General features: G+C 41.3%; 1 protein-coding gene across 2 annotated transcripts in view; it reads right to left on the bottom strand.

Moving 5' to 3' along the window:
* Positions 1 to 3,564: 3,564 nt before the first annotated feature.
* The window catches only part of Unc5c (unc-5 netrin receptor C), a 334,931-nt gene continuing 316,076 nt past the window's right edge, over positions 3,565 to 22,419 (bottom strand). For both annotated transcript variants that reach the window (XM_048333767.1, XM_048333768.1), the window contains 4 exons: positions 17,639 to 17,788; positions 16,628 to 16,792; positions 7,449 to 7,627; positions 3,565 to 6,464 (listed from right to left, as the gene is read on the bottom strand). In XM_048333767.1, the coding sequence (XP_048189724.1) occupies positions 6,299 to 6,464; positions 7,449 to 7,627; positions 16,628 to 16,792; positions 17,639 to 17,788 (660 nt within the window). In that variant the 3' untranslated portion in view covers positions 3,565 to 6,298. The remainder of the gene's footprint in view (positions 6,465 to 7,448; positions 7,628 to 16,627; positions 16,793 to 17,638; positions 17,789 to 22,419) is intronic.

The following is a 22,419-nucleotide window of genomic DNA, read 5'->3' as shown; positions in this document are numbered from 1 at the left end:
GACATCACACACACACACACACACACACACACACACACACACACACACACACACGATACTATTCCCTGTGACTGGGTTGAATGTATTGTCTTGATGACAAGGGCTACATGGCTGAGAGAGCTAGGAAAGTGTAAGAAAGAATGCAAATCTTGTTCAACTTGGTCCAGTTGCTGGCCTTTTACTTTTCCAAGGCTCAGAGGAAATCCGTATTGAGTTTCTAGCCCTACATTTACAGGTGTCTTAATGACTTTAAGAATATGAGGTGGCAGAGACCTTTGCCACTGGCTCTTGCTTACGCCACTTGAAATAAGGATGGATTTAACAATCTTGCTCATGTTGCTTTGATCTGCCTCATTGTGTTGCTGAGTGACCAAAGGCTAAGAGTCCATCAACCTTTAGGCTACAGAGCTATTAAACTTCCCTACAATACATGTACCAAATGTCATCCCTGCTCAGTGTAGTCAGCTCTCCGGCCTTTGGAGTTTAAGGATGACATGGAGTTTCAACTGACTTTGAAGGGAAGAGACCCTGAATTTTTGTTACCCGCAGTTTAGTGATTTGTTGAAGCACAATCTGCAATGGGATGGATGGTCAAAAGCAACCCTGGCTGGTGGGTAGCTGATTCTCAGAGTAGCTTATTTGTATTTTGGGTTTGTTCGCTTGTTGTTTTGATTTTGGAGGCCAGTACCAGGGCTAAACTCAGGGCTTAGCACTCTGGTTGCTTGCTTTATAATGCTATAGCTGGCACTCTAGCACTTGAGCCATATCTCCAGTTCAGCATTCTGCTGATGAATTGGAATGAATTGGAATTTTCTGCGCCAGGTTCTCTTTGAACCTTGGCTCACAGATCTGGGTCTATGGAGTAGCTAGGATTATAGGTGTGAGCTACTGGCACCCAACTACTTTTTTTTTGTTCATAACTCCACAACTAGTAGGCCATGATTATCACGAGATTCTGCAGGGATTTCCAATGTAAGTTCCTGGAATATCTCTGGGCAGATCCCTTCGTATACAGTCACTAGACTATGCAGAGGGCTGAGGATTAGCGTGTTAAAACTGCTTGGCTTTGTGTTGTGCCCTTCCATTTATGGCCTGCTGGCTAGTGTGTCCTAGTGATTCTTCCCCAGCTATGAAAAAATATGCCTGAGGCAAACAATACATTTGGTTGAATGAGTGGATCCATCCAGGGAGGGGTCAAGTTCACTGGGAAACCAAGGAGCATCAACTCTTCTGCAAACAGACTCTTCAAGTAGGATTTCTAAAGCATGCACAGCCACATGGCCAATGAGATGAAAGGATTTGGAAGTTCACAGCTAGTCTGTGTAGTGAAATTCCCCTCCCCACTGTCCAAAAATATATCCATTTCCAGCCCAGAATTCTGGCTTCTATGGGCTATATGGACATGAACTTCAAATAATACTAGTTACAATATATTTCCCATATTCTGTATTCCATGAACAAACCATTAGAAATTCAAGAGGAACTTTTTCAAAGTGATCCTTGTAGACAGAGAGGAGATAAACAGATCTCTTAGGGTAGAGAAATAGTATTTCTTTGCACAGCGCAAAAGGTGTAAAGATAGTTCAGTCAACATTACATCAGGATATTTTAAAAATATAAAAAGTACAAAAACAAAAAGGAAACATAATACTTGGTCCTATGAGGCACTCGAAAGATTAAAAAAAGTTTTTATTACATTGAGATAATAATAAAAATATTTTTTTCCTTATTGGATCTATAAAATCTAACACTCATTGGTCATCATCTTTACAAATAATTGGTTTGGAGAAGTGGTGTTCTGATTGGTGAAAGTGTTCTCAAAGCAGATGGCTGAGCTTTGTTTGATTTGCAATGTGTGTCTGTGGTCCTTCTGTCTTTCAGAAGCCGGCCTTGGCCTGGCACTGTAGTCTCCCTGTGAATCCATTGACTTGTCTAGAATAATTGGCCCAGCAAATGCTAAGATTCACATTCTACGTGAAGATTCAAAATTCCGCAAGAAACCCTTTTTCTCTCTTCGTTACATCCTCTTGGAAGTCCCCCTATAACTTTGCATCTAACTTCCGGGGGAAGACTACAGATGCAGAGGCCTGTGGGATCTAGAAAGAGCCATCAGCTACTGCCCCACTCCCCGACTTTATCCATTGACTGCAAAGTCATGAATGACCCATAAGTACACCCTCCACGTTCCCCACAGAGACACACATGCATATCAGACTCTTCCACTGTCCTCTGGGAAGAAGCGAAGGTGATTCTTTAGTCTGTGCTCTGGCCCTAGGTGTTTGCTCTTAAGATATCTGACTTCTAGCAGAAACCCATGACCAAATGCCTTGCTCGTAGCACATCCCGAACACAGTCCTTATGCCTTTCCCCTAAACAATGGCTCTACTCTTTGATAGCTGAGAGATGAAACACAGTAAAAGAAATGCATATATGAAAGTGGCTAATGATAGAATAAAGTGTGAAACTGGATATGTGGACAAGAGACCTGTCCTGTTTTGTGTCTCTGGGGAAGAGATTCGTGAAAGACTGTGCCCTGTGTGAACTTGCTTGTCAACCAAGCTCGAATCCAGAACACTTTAAGAAAACTGGAATTCATGTGATGAACACAAAATGAAAACCAGGATGAAACCTCTTCCTTTAGATTGGAACATGGAGAAGAAAAGAATCTTTTTTTTTTCTTGATCATAGCCACATTTTCTCTTAAATACAGTATTTCCCTTTGCATAGGCAAGGCTTATGTCTTTCTATGCAGGTACTTCTTATGTTGCCAAAGACAAGCCTTAGAGAACTAAAAGGAAGGAGATTTCCAATGCAAGAAACCTAGTGGAAATTACAGCTTTTAAAGATGATACCTCCTAAAGACACTTGTATAGATTTTGTGCACGTCTGTTAACAAGATTTCATCTTAAGATTTGCGTGCGAATTAGTTAATGGCCTACACAAAATAGCGTGAAATTTTGAGAGGGATCATGTAAGTAAAAAATGTGATAAGAAAAATCGTATATTTGAAGTGGAAAATTATTCTTTTTTTAATTTTTTTATTTCTGCAGGTCCTCACTGCAAACACTTTTCACTCAACTCCTGGTGAGCTGTATTAACTTCAGGGTAGATTGCACTTCCAGCCACTAGAGGGAACCATGCACAAATGATAGCTTTTTCCATTCCAGAGACACCCAGTTTTCCCTTTCATGTGGTACAGAAACCAGACCAGGCAGACAGCATGGCTTATGAATGGCCACCTAAGAAATGAACTGTTGCTTCTAAGTTGGAAAGATCAATCTAGCAGCAGTCACTCCAGAACAAAAGTAAAGTGGGATTCTTAGTGAAATCATCGGATGTAGAGTTTGTTGTGATATAGCAGCAACCATTCACTTGTCACTCACAAAACATTTTTTGTTTTGTTTTGTTTTTTGCCAGTCCTGGGGCTTGAACACTGAGCACTGTTACAGCTTCTTTTTTGCTTAAGGCCAGCCCTTTACTACTTGCACCACAGCGCCACTTCTGGCCTTTTCTGTTTATGTGATGCTGAGGAATCAAACCCAGGGCTTCACGTATACAAGACGAGCACTTTACCACTAGGCCATATTCCCAGTCCACACAAAACATTTTACATGACCAATGATCACCTCAAAAGAAATCAATCACTCTTCCTTTTTCTTAAGTTGATGGTGAGGGCTTAAAAGCAAGCATATTGAGATGATTTTGAACCATAAGAAGCCTGCATCACTTCCAACAATATTTTGCCTACTATGCTTAATAATCACTGTGGTCATGATTTTTTAAATTAAGAAGTAAGTTTTGGAACCCATTCATCTAGATAAATATATCTTTGTTCCACTATATCTTTGTTCATGAGGCAGAGAAATTCCTTTCAGCATTCAGTTCAGGCTTTCAGTTCCTGATTTCTATTGGTAATTTCACAACTCTACAACTGAAGAATGATCTTAGCAAGTTTATTTCAAGGTACAGCAATGGACAACAGTTCTCCTTTCTTCTCTTCTTAAAACTTACTTCTTTAAGATTTTTCAATTTGATTCCAATTCATTGGTGTAAATGTGATCATCTAAATTTGCTTATCCCCTTCTATCATCAGTGGAATAGGTGTTTTTATGCATGGAAATTACAATGCCTAGGATGATCAGATAAAGATTATACTCAACTTATGCATCTATATATCGTAAAATAGAAGATAAGAAATAATAGCATGAAGGAAGAGGCTGGAAAACAAAGTCCTTCCATGAGGAAAGATGAGTCTAATACCAAGAAGTAATAGGAGAGGGAATATATGTGGGAAGATGGGCAATCCACAGAGTGATTTCTCAACTAAAATCAGTCAGAAAGCTGGATTCCTCTCTGTCCCTGTGCAAACCAGGGTTGCTTATGTTTTGAGGGTTCAGGTGCAAGCATGTGGGTGCTACATACATAGTCCAGGTTTGATTATTGATCTGTTGACCCTTCTTCCCAGATCTGCTGAAAGAGTCTACCATGGTCCCAAAGGAAACCTCATAACTTGCACAAAGTTGTCTTTTGACTAACATTTTATAGGCTAAAGGAGCTAATTAACTTTTACAAATGCTAGTGAATACTATTAAAACAAAGGCTAATGGGTTTGGGGATAGGAAAACATACCAAGTTCATCCTGCTGGGTGCACTTCTAGGATTGGTCTTGATATGAAGATCAAGGTAATAGAATGGTGAAATGGGCCTCCAGTCAGGAAGGCTAGAAGGGCAAGGATCCCACGACAGGACAAGAAAATGACAATTAAAGAATGTCATAGCTCACTGAGAAACATAGTACAGCGATACAAGGACAAGACTGGAAAGCTGAACAAACATCTGGAAGGTTAGAATTGTTCTCTTCCAAATCAACACAAGTGGCAAGGCATAATGTAGCCCAGGCAAAAGGCCAGCCCACATCTAAATCTAGCTCCCAGTTCATTGTGATGTCCAGACTGACAGAGGAGACTGGAGGCATGGTAATGGAAGTCCCTCCATGAGAGAAGCTTGAGAAGATCTCATTTCTTTCCTTAGTTTACCAGAAACTGAGCTTGATTGAATTGCAGTGCCTTTCCCGAGGTAGCACAGATTGACAGCCTTCAGTACAGGACAACAACTCATGTCCTTATTTCCAATCTGAGGACTGTTCTACCAACTGTACTGTCCCTCAGGTACACCAAGTGTGATGGAACTCACAACCACAAGATGAAGTGAACTTTATAGACTATCTATCCCATAATAAGACTCAGAGCAGAAAGACTTTGCCTGAGCAAGCTGAACGCACAGATGGACAAAGCTAATGAGGATCGACTACCTTCTTGGAATAGTATAGAAAAGTCATTATTCAAGGAAACAATGCCTAGTGAACTACACCGGTGCCCATGTACCAACTTACCACACACGGAAGAAGCAGGCCTAGCCAATTACCAAGCACTAACAGTACTGCTAACTAAAACCGAAACTAAAAGAGGATCATTTTACTAGAACACTTGTAAATATGTATCCATAACAATGATAGGAATGACACCTTTATAAAGCACTTGTCATCGCATATTACAAAGACATGTCATGAAGGAATGTCAGTATGGTTGAACATGAGTCAGTGTCTTCCCTGCAGTGCCACAACTGTCTTCCCAAAGGGCATCCAATGACCCCACTCCCTCCCCCAGGCATTAAGGACTCAATCATTTCTCCTAGCACTTCCCTGATACAAAATGGTAACACTGGTTCTACGAAGTTCCAGAAGGGAACGGTGATGGGGAGGCTATTGTCTGAAGCACTTGATGTACACACAATTTGTAGCCAAAAAAAAAAAAAAAAAAAGAAGTCTGGGATTTCTCTGTAAATGACTAATCTGTAATAGACACAACAAACCGTCCACAGCTTCAATTCCCAATGATTTTGAACAAAAATAGAACCAGCCATGGACAGTGTCTGCATCCCTGTCCAATCTGATGTAAACAACATTTGTAGAAATTGGGTTTGTTAAGAAAGTTTATCCATAGAGCTGGATAGCAATAAAAAGCGTTTCCTAGGAAACTGTAAGATCCTGTACCATACAGCATACAGCCCAACTAAGAGGAAAATTAGAGTGATGTCTAAATTCAAGGTACAAATTTACACAACTTTTCTTATCTCCCGAGGTGCTGTCCGAGGAAAGTGGGCGTGTGGGTCGGTAGTGGCATCTTCCCCAACCCTCTCTGCTGCCATCTTGCCTGTGAGCTGCCATCTTGCCTGTGAAGCCCATTGGTCTGGTTTGGATTTCCTCCTCCCTGCACATTTTCACTTCCAATGTGGTCAATCAATACTGCCCTTCTGCTGCTAAAGACACTACCGTCTCATGTCTTCCCATTTCTTCCAAGACAGCTGCTAGCATGCTCAGATTTCCATCTGGGAAGTTTTGGGCTTCCCAGAGATCCAGGATGACGCCAGTTGGGCTGGATTTGGTGGCAAAGTAATTCAAGTACCTGTAAGTGGGGAATGGGAAAAATGTCCTGAAAGGCATGCCTTCTGGATCTGTTTTCTGTTTTTAGTCAGCTAAACTTTTCTGCCTTAGAGCATCTGTCTTAGCGTAGCTCAGCTCCATTGTGGTTTACAGTGAGCCCTCTTAAATGACTAGCCCATACTTAATTAGATCAGCCCCACAGAGGAGACGAGCTGTGTAACTTTGTTAACCTCAACTCGGAGTAAGGTAATTTAACAGACAAGATGCCTATGGGTCATATCTTAATCAGGAAATCAAGAGACTTGTGTTTTCTCTTCAGCTCAGGCTGTCTTTAACATGTCATGTTATGTCTTTTCTTTCTTTCTTTCAATTCTTTTTTTCTTTTCTATGCCTGTCCTTAGGTTTAAACACAGGACCTTGTGCTCTTGTTTAGCTTTTTCTGCTCAAGATGAGCAGAGTTGCCCTTCTACTTCCAGCTGTTTGCTAGCTAACTGGAGACAAGAGTCTCAGGGATTTCTTTGCCTTTGGGCTGGCTTTGAATCAAGATGCTCAAATCTCAGGCTCCTGAGAAGCTAAGATTACAGGTGGGAGCCACTGGTGCCAGGCTGATGCTATGTTTTTTATTGGGTGTCTCTTGTGCTCCGTTGATACTTCATGGCAGTGTTGTGCGAGCAGACTAATTTTCCATGAAGCATTAGGGCCTGTTGAACTGGAGAGGCGGAAGAAAAAATTACAAGTAGCCCGCTCCTTAGGAGGGTTTAGCTCATCCATTTGGCAAAGTCCATCCTAACACTTGATACAAGGTTGATAAAGGTCAAATAAACCTAGACTATCCTTGGAACTGGGCCTTTAAGCTCTTCGTGGAAGTTACAAAGAAGCAGTGTCATACATCTTTTCAGAATAAAAACATAGATGTATGGAAGGATATCTTGTGTCTAACCATGACCATCCTTGGAGACCCATGTTCGGCAGAACACAACGGATCCTGGAGCCTGGCCACACCCACCTGTCCAGGTTCAGCTTATGAGCCAGCATCCTCCAGTCGTGGCCTCTGGTTTGTGGGGCATCCAGGCTGCTGCAAAGCTTCTGCCGGATGGGGAGCGGGATGCTGAAAGCGCTCGGCCCTGTGACGGTGGTGATGGTGCTGGCCGGGTCCAGTAGAGGCAGATCGATGCCAGTAGGCTCCTAGAAAAAAACACCAAAAAACAGCACAGCATTATTTCTGAGGACAAAGCAATCCTTATTGTGCCCATTAGCATAAGGCTTGGCTTCGAATGGTAAGAAGAATATGACTGCTGTTTTTTTCTCCTGAGGAACAATAGTTTCTTCCTGACTTGAACATGGTGAGTCAGTCATCGTAACCAAGGAGAAAGGAAGGTGGCCATCTTGGAGCTACTGGTGCACAGGCTTTGTATCCATGGGTCCTTGCTTGGGATAGTGCTGGTAGGAAAGTTCTAGTGTCATTCCTGATCTAAAGAGCACCTGCATGAGAACAAACATCCGATTGGAGATGAGAAAGATGACAAGCGGAGCCTGCAGAAATCATTTGACTCTGGAGGGAACGAAGTGAATGGCCCAGTGCAGTCCTCTAACCCTGCAGAAGGAGGATGGCTGGCTTCTGCTCTCAGCAGGGAAATGGAACAAAGCCAACTGATAGCAAATGAAGACAAATTTTCAAAAGAAAAATGGTAAACAGTGTATTAGGGCTCAGTGCTAATAGCATGCTCCAATTGCTGAACCTACTTTTTTTTTTTCCCAAAGTCTAATTTTAGTCAAGAAAACCATACATTGGCTCTTAAAATAGTTTCAGCTCATAAAACAGCACAAATGCAAAACTTAGAATTGCACCGCAAGAGAAATTCTCTAATCATTTTTTCATCACTTCTGCTGGTTGAAAAGGCAAAAGCAAAGGTTGCAATAAAAGAAAATCTATGTAATCCACTTTAAATGCCTCTCTCTTTCTCTTTTTAACCAGGTAACACCTTGGTGTGTAGAATTAGTCACTGGAGGGTAAACTAGCCACACAGGCTTAGCCATTGGGTCTGTGATGTCTTGCTGAGGGCAAAGGGGTGAGTGTGTGTGTGTGTGTGTGTGTGTGTGTGTGTGTGTGTGGTATGTGTGAATGTAAATGACATTGTTGTCCAGAGCCCTCTAAATTTTAGCAAGCCTTCTTGAGCAGTAGTCTCTACAGCTTCATGAGTTCCGCTAGTGGTACTGTAAAGTACAGGGGAAATGTCAGCCATCTCTGTTCTATGCAACTGGTAGAGTTTCCACAATCAGCACCTAAAGCTGACTTCTCAGCTGGTGTAATTTTAACACATAGGAGGTGCTGTTGGGGCTTAAATAATGCCAATATTTTGGGTGCTGGGCATAGTGGCTCATGCCTATAATCCTAGCCACTCAGGCTGAGATCTGATGATCATGGTTCCAAGCCAGTGCAGCAGAAAAGGTTTATGAGATGCTTGTCTCCAATTAACTAGCAAGAAGGTGAAAGTGGAGCTGTGACACTAGTGGAAGAATAATCGCCTTGAGCAGAAGAAAAGCAAAGGGACAAGTGCCCAGGCCTTGACTTCAAGTCTCAGTACAGACAGACAGACACACACACACACACACACACACACACACACACAATGACTCCACTACTTTTTGCCATTGGCTATGATTAATATTAGACTGAAGACCCAAGGCTTGGCAAAGGATTCCATAGGCTCCTTTGTACTTTCTCCATCACATACCAGGACTAAAGGACTGTGATGTGAGACACAGACATGTCCAGGGGGGATGGGGGCCTCAGAATGAGACACAGACATGTCCAGCGGGAGGTAGGGTCTCAGGATCACAATCTGTAGCTTTCTACCTCAGACACAAAGCTCTTTCTAAGGGGGAGAGGAAAGAGTTCCTGACAACTGGGTGACTAGGGCTTAGAGGAAGGTGAGTAGGAGAGTAGTCTAAGGAAAAAGGTGCGTGTTTGGTAACTGATTCATGCTTGGGAAGTCTGAGCTCAATGTTCTTCAGTGCTTACATTAGGCATAGAATGATGTATGGCAGGCATAACTTGGTGCCTTTGCTTGCTGCTTTCCTAGGCAAAAAAATAACAGTGGCTAAGGAGAAAGCTGGAACATCCCCTATGTACAAAATAACCCTAATTGAGTAGCAGAGGAGGTGAAAGTCCGATTTTTGCAGTAATCTGGGCCTTGTGTCCCCAGAATCCATACTATTCAAATATAGATATATACACACATGCGTACACATATATACATATACACACACATATACATATATACACATATACACATTTATTTATGTAACTTGTCCTCATTGGTTGAATATTCCATGTCTTAGCTATTGTGACTACTGTTGCAATAAGCATGGCTATTCAGATTATCTCTTCAACATGCCTAATTCATATCCTTTGGACCTATACCCTGAGACATATATACCCATTTATATTCCCAAGGACAGTGCTAAGCCTCCTTATCTGCACATCTCCTTTCATTCTCTTCTGCCCCTTTGACGACAGCCATTCAAACTGGGTAGAGATGAGAACTCATTTTCATGCACTGGTTGCTCATTTGTATGTCTATCTCTTCTTCTGAGAAATTTTTCTTTAGATCATTTAACCAGTCTATTAAATTGGGTTACTTATGAAGAATGTTGCTTTTTTTCTTAATGTAATTTGGATATTAATCCTCTGTCATATAGACAACTAGTCAACATTGAGCATTTACAGTTTGTTGTTTCATTTTCTAAGCAATTAAAAAAAATTGATGTCAACCTGGTTGTCAAGTTTTGCTTTCTTTTTTCCCCCTCACTTTACATTTTGAGGTCTTCTATAGAAAACCACTGCCTGAATCCGTCTTGAACTGATTTCCCTTATGCCTTCTTCCAGTACTTTAATAGCTTTAGGTCTTATAGTTAGTGGAAATGCTTTTTGAGTTGAATTTTGAACTTTTTATTTCTTGTATTTCTTCAAGTTGAGAGTATGTCTATCTTGCCAACTTGTTTATCAGCATTGTGCCTTGTACATATAAGCTACTCTGATGATATTGATTTGGATGAGAGAAAGTTCTTTATCCTACTATAGGAAAAGAATGGAGCTCATTCCTGTTAGAACTCTGCCTGTGGATCTCTGTGTTAAACTTCCTTCCAACTAATGGTGACTAGGGAATTCGTCCTTCTCATTTCTTTCCTTATTTATTTATTTATTTATTTATTCATTCATTCATTCGTTTGTTTGTTTGTTTTTTCTTGCTGATACTGGGGTTTGAACTCAGAGTTATTTATTCCACTAGGTTTCTCAGCTGATGACATTTCTGCCCAGGCCTTAAACTACAGTCCTCCGATCCCAGCCTCCTGAGTAGTTAGGATTATAGGCATGAGCCACTGGAGGCCTCCTAGATCCTCTTGTTAAAGCGTGAATTTAAAGTGAGATTCAAGTAGGCCTGGATGCCTGGAAGATCTATTCCACATATACCTGTTGTTCCTCCCCTTTTATTAAAAGAGCAAAGAACTATCCCCATTTTATGTTAGAGGTATCATCCTGATCTATCACCCTGGCTACTCTGCCCCATAAGAGCTATAGGGCAGACTTCCATCTCTTATCAGAAGGCTGATAATAGCTTTGCAGATAAAAGAAAACTGCTTAAACACATTTATGTTTAAATATCTTGTAGTAATTTCAGTTGCCATTAGTATTTTTTCTTTTATTCCAGGTAAAAGCAGAGCCATTATTCTCAGAGAATGCTTATTATAATAATGGTTTATGACACTGATGCCATCTGTCTTTGATGTTATGATTCCCTTAGTTAAGCATTAGACTTTTCAATGTTAGGCAAACAGCTGCTATGGGTGATGGCATACGTGTCAGGCTTCACTCATGCTAAACACATGTTCTTGGAGTTACCTAAACCCTAGCACCAACTTTTATATTTATTTATTGAGATAGGGTCTCATTATATTACCCATGCCGACTTCGAACTCCTGGACCCAAACAACCCTGCCCAGGCTACTTGTTAACCATGACTACAGGTGCCTGTCACTACCTGTTTTTCTCAGTCTTTCTAGAGTCACATAGTTCCGATAGTCATTTTGAACATGCCATAGAAGAGGTAAATAGATCAACTTAATAGGTCAACTTAATGCAGTATTGTACTTTGTTCAGGTTGACTAATGGAGTACAACAGAAGGCCTAGATATATACCCCACATACGTACAGCCATTTTATTTTTGACAAAAGGGCCATACAGTACTTAAGAAAGGACAGCCCCTTTAATAAATGGTACTAGCAAAACTACAGGTCTACATGTAGAAGACTGAAAGTAGACAGCTATCTTGCACATAAATCAACTCAAAATGAAACAAAGATCTTAATATAAGATCAACTATTACTGGAAATCACAGGGTAAACAAGTTACAGCCATAGGTAGAGACTATAGATTGACAATTGTTCAGGAAATAAGAGCAAAAAATGGATAAATGTTATTGAGTAGCACTAAAGAGCCACATAGTCCTCCTGCCAAAATAATTATCAAATTGAAGGACTGATCTATAGAATGGGAATACAATCTTTTCCAGGTATTCATTAGATAACCGAGTATTATCCAGAATAGAGTGTTAAAAATTGAACACCAAAAGCAAAAAGTCCAATTAATATACAGGCAAGTGAATTGAACAGACAAATCTCACAATAAGTACCAATGATCAGCAAACATGTGAAGGAAGGTTCAACATTCTAAGTCATAAAGGAAATGCGAGTTGCCACAATAGTGAGAGCCAATCTCACCCTAGTCAGAATGGCAACCATTAAGACAACAAACAGCAACAAGTGCTGGTCAACATTGGGAGTGAGGGGAACCCTTATACATTGGTGGTGAGATGGAAATGAGTGCAGACAATGTGGAAATCAATATGAAAGTTTCCTTTAGAACACTAAAGATAGAGCCACATATCATTGTGATACACCATTCACTGGCATGTAGCTGATAGAAAATGAAATACCTGCACAGCCATGTGTATAGCACCGCTTTTTCACAATACCCAAGTTACAGAGTCAGACTAGACATCTGTCCACCAGCTAGTGAGTGGAGACAGTGTATGTGACTATATATACATATATGTATATGGTATGTAAGTATGCACGTTATATGTATGTGTGTATATATATATATACACACACACAAAATAGAGGATTATTTAGCTATAAAGAAGGATGAAATTATATCATTTGCAGGCAAATAGATAGAACTGGAGATCATCATGTTAAACCAAATAAGCCAAAGACAGATATTGCATATTCTCCTATGTGAAATCTAGACCTAAAAAAGTGATATGAGTGAAAAATGGGGAATAAGACTCCAGTGAGAGGGGGAGGGTGAACATAGCTGATGAACTTCACATGCATTGATGAAAACAGAATAATGGCATCCAGTAAAATTGCTTAGAAAGGGGGAATTAGAGGGAAAGGAGCAGAGAGGAATTTGATCAAAGTGTGTTGTATGCACATATGGAAATATCACAATGAAAGCCCTTTGTCCAAGTAATATATGCTACTGCAAAAAGAATAGCTCTCCCAGGGTGTCATGACTTTGTATATTTTTAACAGTCTCACACACATAAAAATAATATGGACCAGTTGTTAACAAAGAGAGATGATCTAGAAAAATTAAAAAATGATGGGAATGTTCAGCATAATCTGGAAAATTACTATTAGATGATAAATAGTTCTCCTAAAGCCACATGAGTTCTGGGGTTCAGAACCACGAACTTTATAAAGCAACCCGTGACACACAAACTTGGGAACATGTGCCAGCTCTCTTTTAATCTGGGAACTAATTTGCATTTGTGTATATTTAGCTTTTATTCATTTATATAGAAATGGAAGGGCTTTTTAGTCTACTTTGATAGCTAGGGAAAGTGAAGCCTTTGAAAAGCTGATAGTGGACAACACATATTGGGCTGAAAGAATTTACTGGAAAACCCAGTTATACCAACACGAACAAAAATGGTGAACACAAATGGGTCCCACTGGTTAAGCTCTGCTTACAGCACTTACTAATGTTCACTCATCCAATTTCCATAACAAGTCCACAGACCAATTTAGGCATCACGTAACTGAAGCCAAAGGAATAAATAATGGCCTACATGTCTACAGAACTTTCTACTTGGCAAGTTGTTATACTAGGTCTTCATGGATTGATTAAGCAAAGGTCTGAGAAAAAAAAATGAAGTTTATTTTTCTTCTCTATACTCATTTTTGCCCTGCGTGGTGATGTGTAGCTTTCTGGTTTTTCCTGCACACCTGCCTACAATCTAAAAGTATATATACATATATATGTATATATACATATGCATAGATAGATATAGATATAGACAGATAAATAGAAAATAAATAGATATCTTTAATCATGTATTTATGTCAAGTTAGAAGCTTTTAAAGGGCTTTCTGGCAAATGATACAGAGGAACCCTTGATGGCTTTTGATATAATCATGTCCAAGACACTCTGGTTACTGTGGTCAGCAAGAGGTCCTCCACCTTACTGGAGAGGCCCAGGGTCACATGGCTTCTCTTTACAAGCGCATGCTGCTGAGGGCCCTTGAGTGATGGGTGACTGGGGAGAGAGGGCAGCACATTCAGCACAAGCCAGATCCTTCTTGGGAGAAAGGACATTAGAATTGGAGCCCCAGCCACCAGCCACCTTGCCCTGAGACGCTGGGTGGAGCAGAGTGCTGAAGAAAGCATCCACAATGGAGCCGGGTTCTTTTTGTCCTATCTGTTGGTGGTTTCTCAGTGCTACAATTTTGAATGAGGACTGGGGTGTCAAGGCTCCTCAGTCCATTGTTTCCCAGCACAGACCCCTCATCAGGACCAGATTGGCCTTCTCTGGGTACCCTGATCTCCATTCAAATGCTAACCACAATAGTGTCACTCAGTGACCCAGAAGTCAAGTCACCGTCTCTTCCCTCCTTGGTTATACATGGTTATCACACATAGATGAGTGCCTCTCACGTGACTCCAGGGCTGGTTTCCGAGTGCACTGCTGCCAACTTGCAAAAGAAATCTTCTTTCCTCGATGTTGGCACCAGAAAGAAGTCCTTCAATTGTGATCACACTGTGCAAAACTGTCCTTTCTCTTGTGAGGAGAAGGCCGCTCCGGCAGGGGGAAAGAGCGCTGAGCGGCTCTCTTTCATTTGTGGCTACATCTGATCCACCCTTTCAGAGCTCAGCAAATGTTCACGCTGAACAGAAAGCAAGCATCAAAGGACTGGAGCTCCTTGGCCCCCTCCAAAAATTCTGCAGCCTTTGTTGTCACGGGAGCTGGGTGGTTATTGAACTTCGCAGACCTGCTGGGCCTGGAAAGTGAAAACACCCTCTGGAGCCAGCAGGGGTGGTGCTGTGTGCCTGGGAGATAGGACTGCGCATCCAAAGGCCTGGCGGTTGCCATGGCACCCTGACACCAAGATCATTCCTTATGAATGTCACTGGGGTCTGTGACTAAAGTTGTTTATGAGTCAAAAGTCTCATGGAACTACAGGAGGACAGGATGACCGCACCTCGGTGAGCTGTGGGAAAGAAGGATGGAGTACCATAGAGCTTGCCTGCTTGCCCCCCTCAATCCCCCAGCCCTGGTTTGCTGAGGAAAATCATCTTTAAATAGGACATGCAGAGCAAGGCAATCTGAACAGACTGCTACTTCATCCGTCATTATGCACGAGACAGCGAGGGAGAAGTAGTAGTTTAAATCATACGCTGGATGACTGTAGTGTTGAAATACGGCCACCCCACAGTTTGTGGCTCAGCAAGAGGCCCAGGAGCTGAGCCCAAGAGGCCCAGAAGAGGCTGCCTTCTGACCATTTGCCTTATTCATCTTCCTTTGTTCCGTCCTTGTGAAGGACTACCACTTTTCAAACCACAGCTTTGGGCTCCAAGGGAAGAGATAAAGTCACGGGCACCTCCTGTTTCCTTGCTAGGGTGTTTTAAATAGTGGTGATCATTGTTACTACAGTAAATATGAACAGATAAAAAGAAGTCCAACTGGCAGATATGAAATTTATAGCAAAGAAAGGATAAGCCGATGGCTACGAGGAGGAAGTATGTAGATTTTTCTATTTCTGGAACATTGCCCTTGCACCCTGGGGAAGGGACAGCTCTTCTGCCACCTAGAGAATGAAGGAGAGGAAAAGAAGACCAAGAGATTTTTTTTCCCTTTTAACATTGAGAAGAGAGAAGAAAGGGAAAAGCAAGGAGTGCAGAGCTCTTTTTCTTTGTCCACCCCACTTAGCAGCACATAATGAGGACAGCCAGGTTCCTGAGAGAGAATCAGCAAAGCAAGCAGGGCAGATGGACCATGTGGGAGGCTGAGACAAAAGTTACATGTGCACACTGCTTAAACTTTACACTCGATATTCAGATCTCTTTTTAACACTTGGAATATGGTTCTTAAATTCATGTTGTGACAGGTGCTTAGACAAACCTCTTTGTTTGGGCCCATGAATTCACTAAAGGCAGCTGAAAAGCTTGGCATCCCAACCTTCATTTCTGTGTCTGTCTGGGCTCTGAGTTAGGAAGGGCAGGACTGATGGATACCGAAGGCCTGACCACCAGCCAGGCCACACTGGCTTCCTTATCCAGACCAGATTGCTCCCCTCAAGTGCTGTCAGTGACCACAACTTCTATGGAACCCCTTGATAACCATCTAGCCATAATTGGCCCAGGGATGTTGAACAATTACGCATTCCTTTTGTCCTGCCACTGATTCTTTCTCTAGTTAAACCTAAAGCAAATATCTATAGTTGGAAGATGGGTTGGTCTGTGTCCTGCAGCAAGCCTGTGCCAAATCAATGATATCCTCTTTCTCTGACCTTTACTGTTGTTTCTTCTTTAGCATATTGGGGTGAGTGACTTGTGGAACCCTATGAATGACCTGTGGATTTTAGGCACAAAACCCCTGTAATGGTGCCATAAGAAATAAGACTTACTTTTGAAAAAGGATTTCCCGTTATAGTTCTTAATGCATTTACCTCCACCATGAGCGTTAAAATATTGTTCTCTTAACAAATGGGACCTGCAAGAAAGCTTTGGACAACTTTCCTATGGCTTTTACTGAGACTGCATTTTGTCCCCCACTCTTGGTCCTCCTAAGGGCCATTTGATCTCCTGATTTCCAAGAACAACAAGAGCTTCTTACCTCTGACACGGTACAGTTGAGTTGGAAAATCTGCCCCTCTCCTTCCACCTGCCGCACACACAGTTTGCACACCAGCTCCACGGTGTTCAGGCTAAACCTTTCCAGAGTGAAGGTGCAGTGAAGGTTTCTTTGAGACCCACTCCAGATGTGATAGAAAGGAATTTCCTGTGGGATGTGAAAACAATAACCCCACATGAAGAATAAACATGGACATTGTGGTACCTGACAGAATCCTCCTAACAGCTCCATCCAGTAACAGAACCTCCTGATTTCCCTCCACACACGAAAAACTAGGGCCCAGGGAGGTTTACTAACTTCCCCCAGCATCAGCATTCTAAGCAGTAGAGTCAAGATTTGAACTCAGTGAATCCACTTCTAGAATCCACGAACCTAACCAGTGCAGCCTAATTTGCTTTCTCCCATTTGCAAAAGGAGTCATAGTAAATGATTAAAAAAAAAAACACTTAGTAAGTTCCTAAAATAAATCTAGACATAACATCATAGCTCATTAAAATAAATTCCTGCTGTGACATCCTAGAGGAAAGCAAAGGAACAGAGAGGCTAAGGCCCAAGCTGGGGTCTGTCTCAGTTGTCAGTGTTAGGATGCTGTGCTAGCAAGAATGAAACCTGATTTGTGTTTCATGAGTAACAATATCCTATTATGCCTATGAAAATATATTGCAGGCCATTCTTATCAGTTCAGTTAATTTCAGTGAAATCAATTTCAGTAAAAATTAACTGAAATGCTGGAATTGGAAATCTGTACTTTTTACTAAAAATAGAACCATAATGCTATAGCTGTTTTATGGAAAAGTTTTCAAGATGCCTTCCTTTACATATATCCATCAGATATTATTTAATAAAAATTTTTGTATGACCCCCCAAACTCATTTCAAGAAACAAGTACTGATATAAAAGCAATTTCCAGAAAGAAGATTTAGTATGTGATATATAATTTCAATCCTCTTCCTGAGTTGTCTCCAAGCCTTTGGCTTATCTTAGCAGCCTTACCTGATATTTAGCCAGCAGCTTGCTCTTCCAGAGGGAATGGGCGATGTCATGAATGGACAGGCGCAGGTTGTGGGTGCTGCCTTTAAAATGAAGAGCCTTAGGTTCCTCCAGAAGCTGCCCCCCCATCTGCCGCTCCAGCTGTAAAACTTCCTACAATGACACGCCCAGAACAAAACATGTTATTGACCTGCCTCACTCTGGTTAGCTCTGTCACCAGTGGGTGAGACTTCACCCGTGCCTCCTCACCGCAAAGCAGACTGGGACAACACTGCGAACCCCTTATTCTACAGGTCCTGAGTCTCCCTCACGCCACAGCCCCTACTTCTGGTACAATATGGGATCCCCAATAAGCTAACTTGTCAATTTTGTCAGTTTAGTTTGTTCTACCAGCCTTCCCACTCCCCGCCCCCCGCCCCGATGCCGATTGGCAAATAGATTATTTCTTTTCGTCAACATTCAGAACTACCAACTGAAAAAGAGAAGCTTCGATAAAAGCAAGTGGGTATAAATATACACATAAAATGTATTTCAATGAACTTTTAAGAAAGGTGGTGAATGATGAAAAGACAAACTCATACATTAGACTTGATCAAAATCAGCCAACAAAAAATTCTGTAGTGTTTTCGACATTTAGTCCTCTCACTTTTAGCACATACAGAAACAAAAGCCCTTACTTTTCACTTAAAATGAGCCTGATTCCTATTTCCCAGTTACAAAGGCTCTAGAATATGCTCTTTACATGTCTTGTTAGAGGACAGATTTTTGCTGCTGATTTGCCAGGTTCTTAAACAACAAATATTGATCTAAACAGCTGCTGAGATTATTAAACTTGGGAAAGAATGCCTCAATTCTCAAGAGTTGTGACTGAGAAGAACTTGTTCCATATTTTATGTACATTATGAAGATATTACAGGAAGACAAATTCCATCTCCATTTCCATGTCTCAAGCTAGTTAATGGTAGCTAATGAAGCATTTCCAACTACAGCTGTAATTATCCAAACACCAGCACACTGTCAGTTATCATTGGATATAATATCCTGGTTTTCCTTTCTTGGCTGCACTGTTCATTGTACTTCATATTTCTCCTGCCTTCAAAGTTTTAATAACAATAAGTATAATTTGTGATTTATCTTTCTTTTTTAAAAATGGAGGTTCAGGAAAACATTGACTTTTATAAAAAAAAATTAAAAGCAAATATGATCTTTTTTTCTTTGTGATTTTTTTTTAAAGAAATAGAAATCAGGGAGTTCAAGGACACAGGTGTTTGGTCAGAATGCCAACCAGAGAACCACGCCAGAGGAAATCATGAAAAGAATGTCCAGTCACATCCCAGAGTCCAGAGTAACAACCAGATAGCTTGATGCCCAGAAAAAATATCTTTTTTCATGTTTTGAATGAATGTCCACCCACACACTCATGGTCCAATGAATACTGGGCTCACCAATAGCATTGATTAGATGTAAACAGCTCATGGCAAGCTACTGCTTTCATGGTTCTTAGCTTTTAGATTAGGCCGTTATTCTGGAAAAAAAAAAAGCAAGCTGCTGAAAGGTCCTACCAGGTATAGGAAATACCAAGATCATGTGGAATGTGGTCTCCAACAGGAAGTCCTGTAATTAGTGTCTAGTGGATGCCATCAGGCAAAAGTACCCGGATGTAGCAAGTGTGTGACTTAGCTGCCTGGTGATATTGACTTACTCTTTACTATGGCTGGTGATGAGTAGCTATTTCTCATGACAGGAGCTGAGCAGTCCATGGACCACTCTGACACATATGTTATGTCACTATGTCCTGACCACAGTGGTGGCCTTAACAGGCTTCCAATATCCCAAGGGGTATACAGATCCACCCAGCTCAAAGTCCCACAGGGCCCTCCCAGACCACCTTCTTGACACTGCACATCCCACTCTGTGACAAGAAGTCAGCCCTGTGTGGAAATGCAGAACGAGAAAGACTGGAGGGTTAATTGCATTTTTTTTTCCTGCTTCGGCAGGAAGGCATAATGAGCGTATGCTGATCATGTTCCATGTCTAGTTAGCATAATAGAGAAAGCTGCTGTTCCCAGTGAACCTGGCACCTGACAAATTCTAAAGCTAAAGTGATGTTTGTTTATAAACCATTAGAAGAAAAGAAACATAATTAGAAATCTTTGAGATTACAGTCATGCCAATCAATCAGTTCTAGCGTCTTTCCAGTATGTCCTAATTACCTCATCAAGACGTCTAAAGAGCAATCGATAGTAATTATCTGATTACTATAGATCTTCAGTATGTCCAAATTATCTCCCTGGGATGTCTAAAAGAAGATGCATTGTATTCGGGGAGGTAATTGTACCCAAGGATGTACAAACTACACCCCATCCTTACAATCAACATAGTCATCCAGAGGACACCAGAGCATTATCAGTTTTCCTGGTAGAAACCAACAGATAAAAACCTTTAACTGCCTATTGTCCATGACCTTGAAGTCAAGAAATCTAATACCTCATTTAAATTCTGGATTGGCGCAGACTTTTTTTTTTGTTTTTGGTGTTTTTTTGTTCTTTTTTTAGCCACAACCTCAGGAGTCATGGCAAGAGTTCTTGATAGTGGGGGAAAAAGTCAGGAATAGTGTAGAGAGAAAGAATGAATCAAAGTGCCATTTTAGTGATTATGAGGTCAGGAAACAGACATAAGTGCTCTATATACTTTTCTTTTTTAATTATTGTGTTTGTTCTGGACTTGAATTCAGGCCCTGTCCCTGAGGTTTTGTGCTCAAGGCTAGCACTCTACCACTGAAAAAACAGCCTCACTTTCGGGTTTTGGTGAATATTAATTTGTGGTAAGAGTTTTACAGGTTTTCCTGCCTGGGCTAGCTTCAAACCATGATCCTAAGATCTCAGCCTCCTGAGTAGCTAGGATTAGAAGCATGAGCCACTAGTGCTGTCCACTCTCTGTATTCTTAAGCCCTCTACCTCTTCCTTAACCAGGAAAGATGCAAAGCAGTGGGACAGAGCAATGAGAACCTTGATGGTTTTCTTCCTTTCAATCTGACCCGAACTCTGGAAAAGATAAACTGACCATCAGGATTTACCCACGTGAAGAGCTGAGCTCTCAGAAAACTTATTTACCAGTGTATTCTTACCAGCCAATAAATTGAAGGAGGTGGTGCAGGTATAGTTCAGTGGCATAACACTTGCATAATAACATGCACAATGTTGTGAGTTCTAGACTTTGTACTGCAAAATTATTATTTTCTTTAGGATGTATTCTTTATGAGTAATATGCCTATATAAATACATCACTGTGTCAAGGTTACATTCTAAAATATACAGAAGATGGTATTTATGAACGAAAATAAACAAGCATAGAAGTACAATATGGCTATTTGTCCCAGTGGTTCATTTGGCTTGAGGTAGGTGAACTCCATTCTGGAAATGGCTGGCATAGGCAACTCTCCTTTCACTAGGATACAGCGTTGGCAAGTGAAGGGAAATCAGCCCAGGAATGAATCATTTAGTAAAAGGGAACCTTGAACCAACTTAACTCCAGCATATTTTCCTCAGAAGCAGCAAATGGCATTGACTTTTAGGATGTTGAACTTGAGAAAAAGAAAGAAGAGAAGAGAAGAACTAGAGGAGAAGAAAAACCAGAAGAGAACTAAGGTGATACAGGTACTTGTGCATGAATTAAAGAAAATAGATAAAACAACTCTTTGGAAACCAAAATAGTCTAAACCCAGTAAATCCTAGAGATAAATTTGGAGTCAGAATATAGAAGAGGCCCAATGACATCCCATATTATTACAGCATTGAATATTATAATTTTGAGATCTGCTACAGCAGATTCCTCTATAGAATATGCTGTTACTTGTACTTCAGAAAGCTGTTTTCTTTTGGATCCTTTCAACATTAAATCCTCTTAGTTAATAGGTTTGAGATACAAAATGTAAAAACAGTGGACATACAAATCAATAAAATATGAGTGCCAAGTTAAATATTTTCCTCCTGTCTTTTCCCTGGGAGCATGTATTCAACATCCTAGGCACGAATCCATCCTGCCAGGAGGTACGTGGGCCCAGATGAGCCCTGCCCCAGCTCCTGGTTCATTGCAGGAAGGCTGGCATATGAGCACATCATCAGGACATGCTGGGCTCCGCTCCCAAACAGCTTCTCCATAAGCTGCTTTCAGATTACAAAGATTGCGATAATTCACACACCTTGAAAGACAGACAAGGAGCCAAATAGATTTAAGGTCAAAAGATTTAGGAAGACTTAAGAAAAAATGTCACGACCTTGGAAGGAGAGGCCATCATGAAAATGAGGATCATCGATGCTCTTTGTTCTTAGAAGCATAAAGGTTGCATTCCTTTACAGAGATTGCCTTCCTTTCCGCCCATTCCCAGGGGCTTGCCGAGGCTCTGGGGGAACCCACCTGTTGCGCTGCTGAACTTGTTCTGCAGTTGTTCTGCACTCTGGTTTCCTAGTTTGGTTTTTACCTCCACTCTTACTTTGTCTCGCAATGACACCCTCAAAAGCTGGTTATTGACAGTGGTGACTCTTGTCCACACCTCCCTGGCCACACATACATCTGGACACAAATAAATAGTTTGCAGTGTCACCAGGAGCCGGTGCCTTGACCTCAGCGCCTGCTGTCTCTGGGGATGTGTGAAATCTCCTGGAAAGAGACCTTGCAGCAGAGTGATCTCTGCCTCCAGTTGCAGGCCTGAGTGAAAGCCGAATTGACTCCAATTGCCTGTGAGAAATTGCTCCAGAGCCAGCAACAAGGGATTGTACAGTAGA

Source organism: Perognathus longimembris, chromosome 24 (assembly GCF_023159225.1).
Source record: "Perognathus longimembris pacificus isolate PPM17 chromosome 24, ASM2315922v1, whole genome shotgun sequence".
NCBI classification, from domain to species: domain Eukaryota; kingdom Metazoa; phylum Chordata; class Mammalia; order Rodentia; family Heteromyidae; genus Perognathus; species Perognathus longimembris.
The sequence above is the reverse complement of the archived record's forward strand: the minus strand, read 5'-3'. Positions and strand labels throughout refer to the sequence as shown.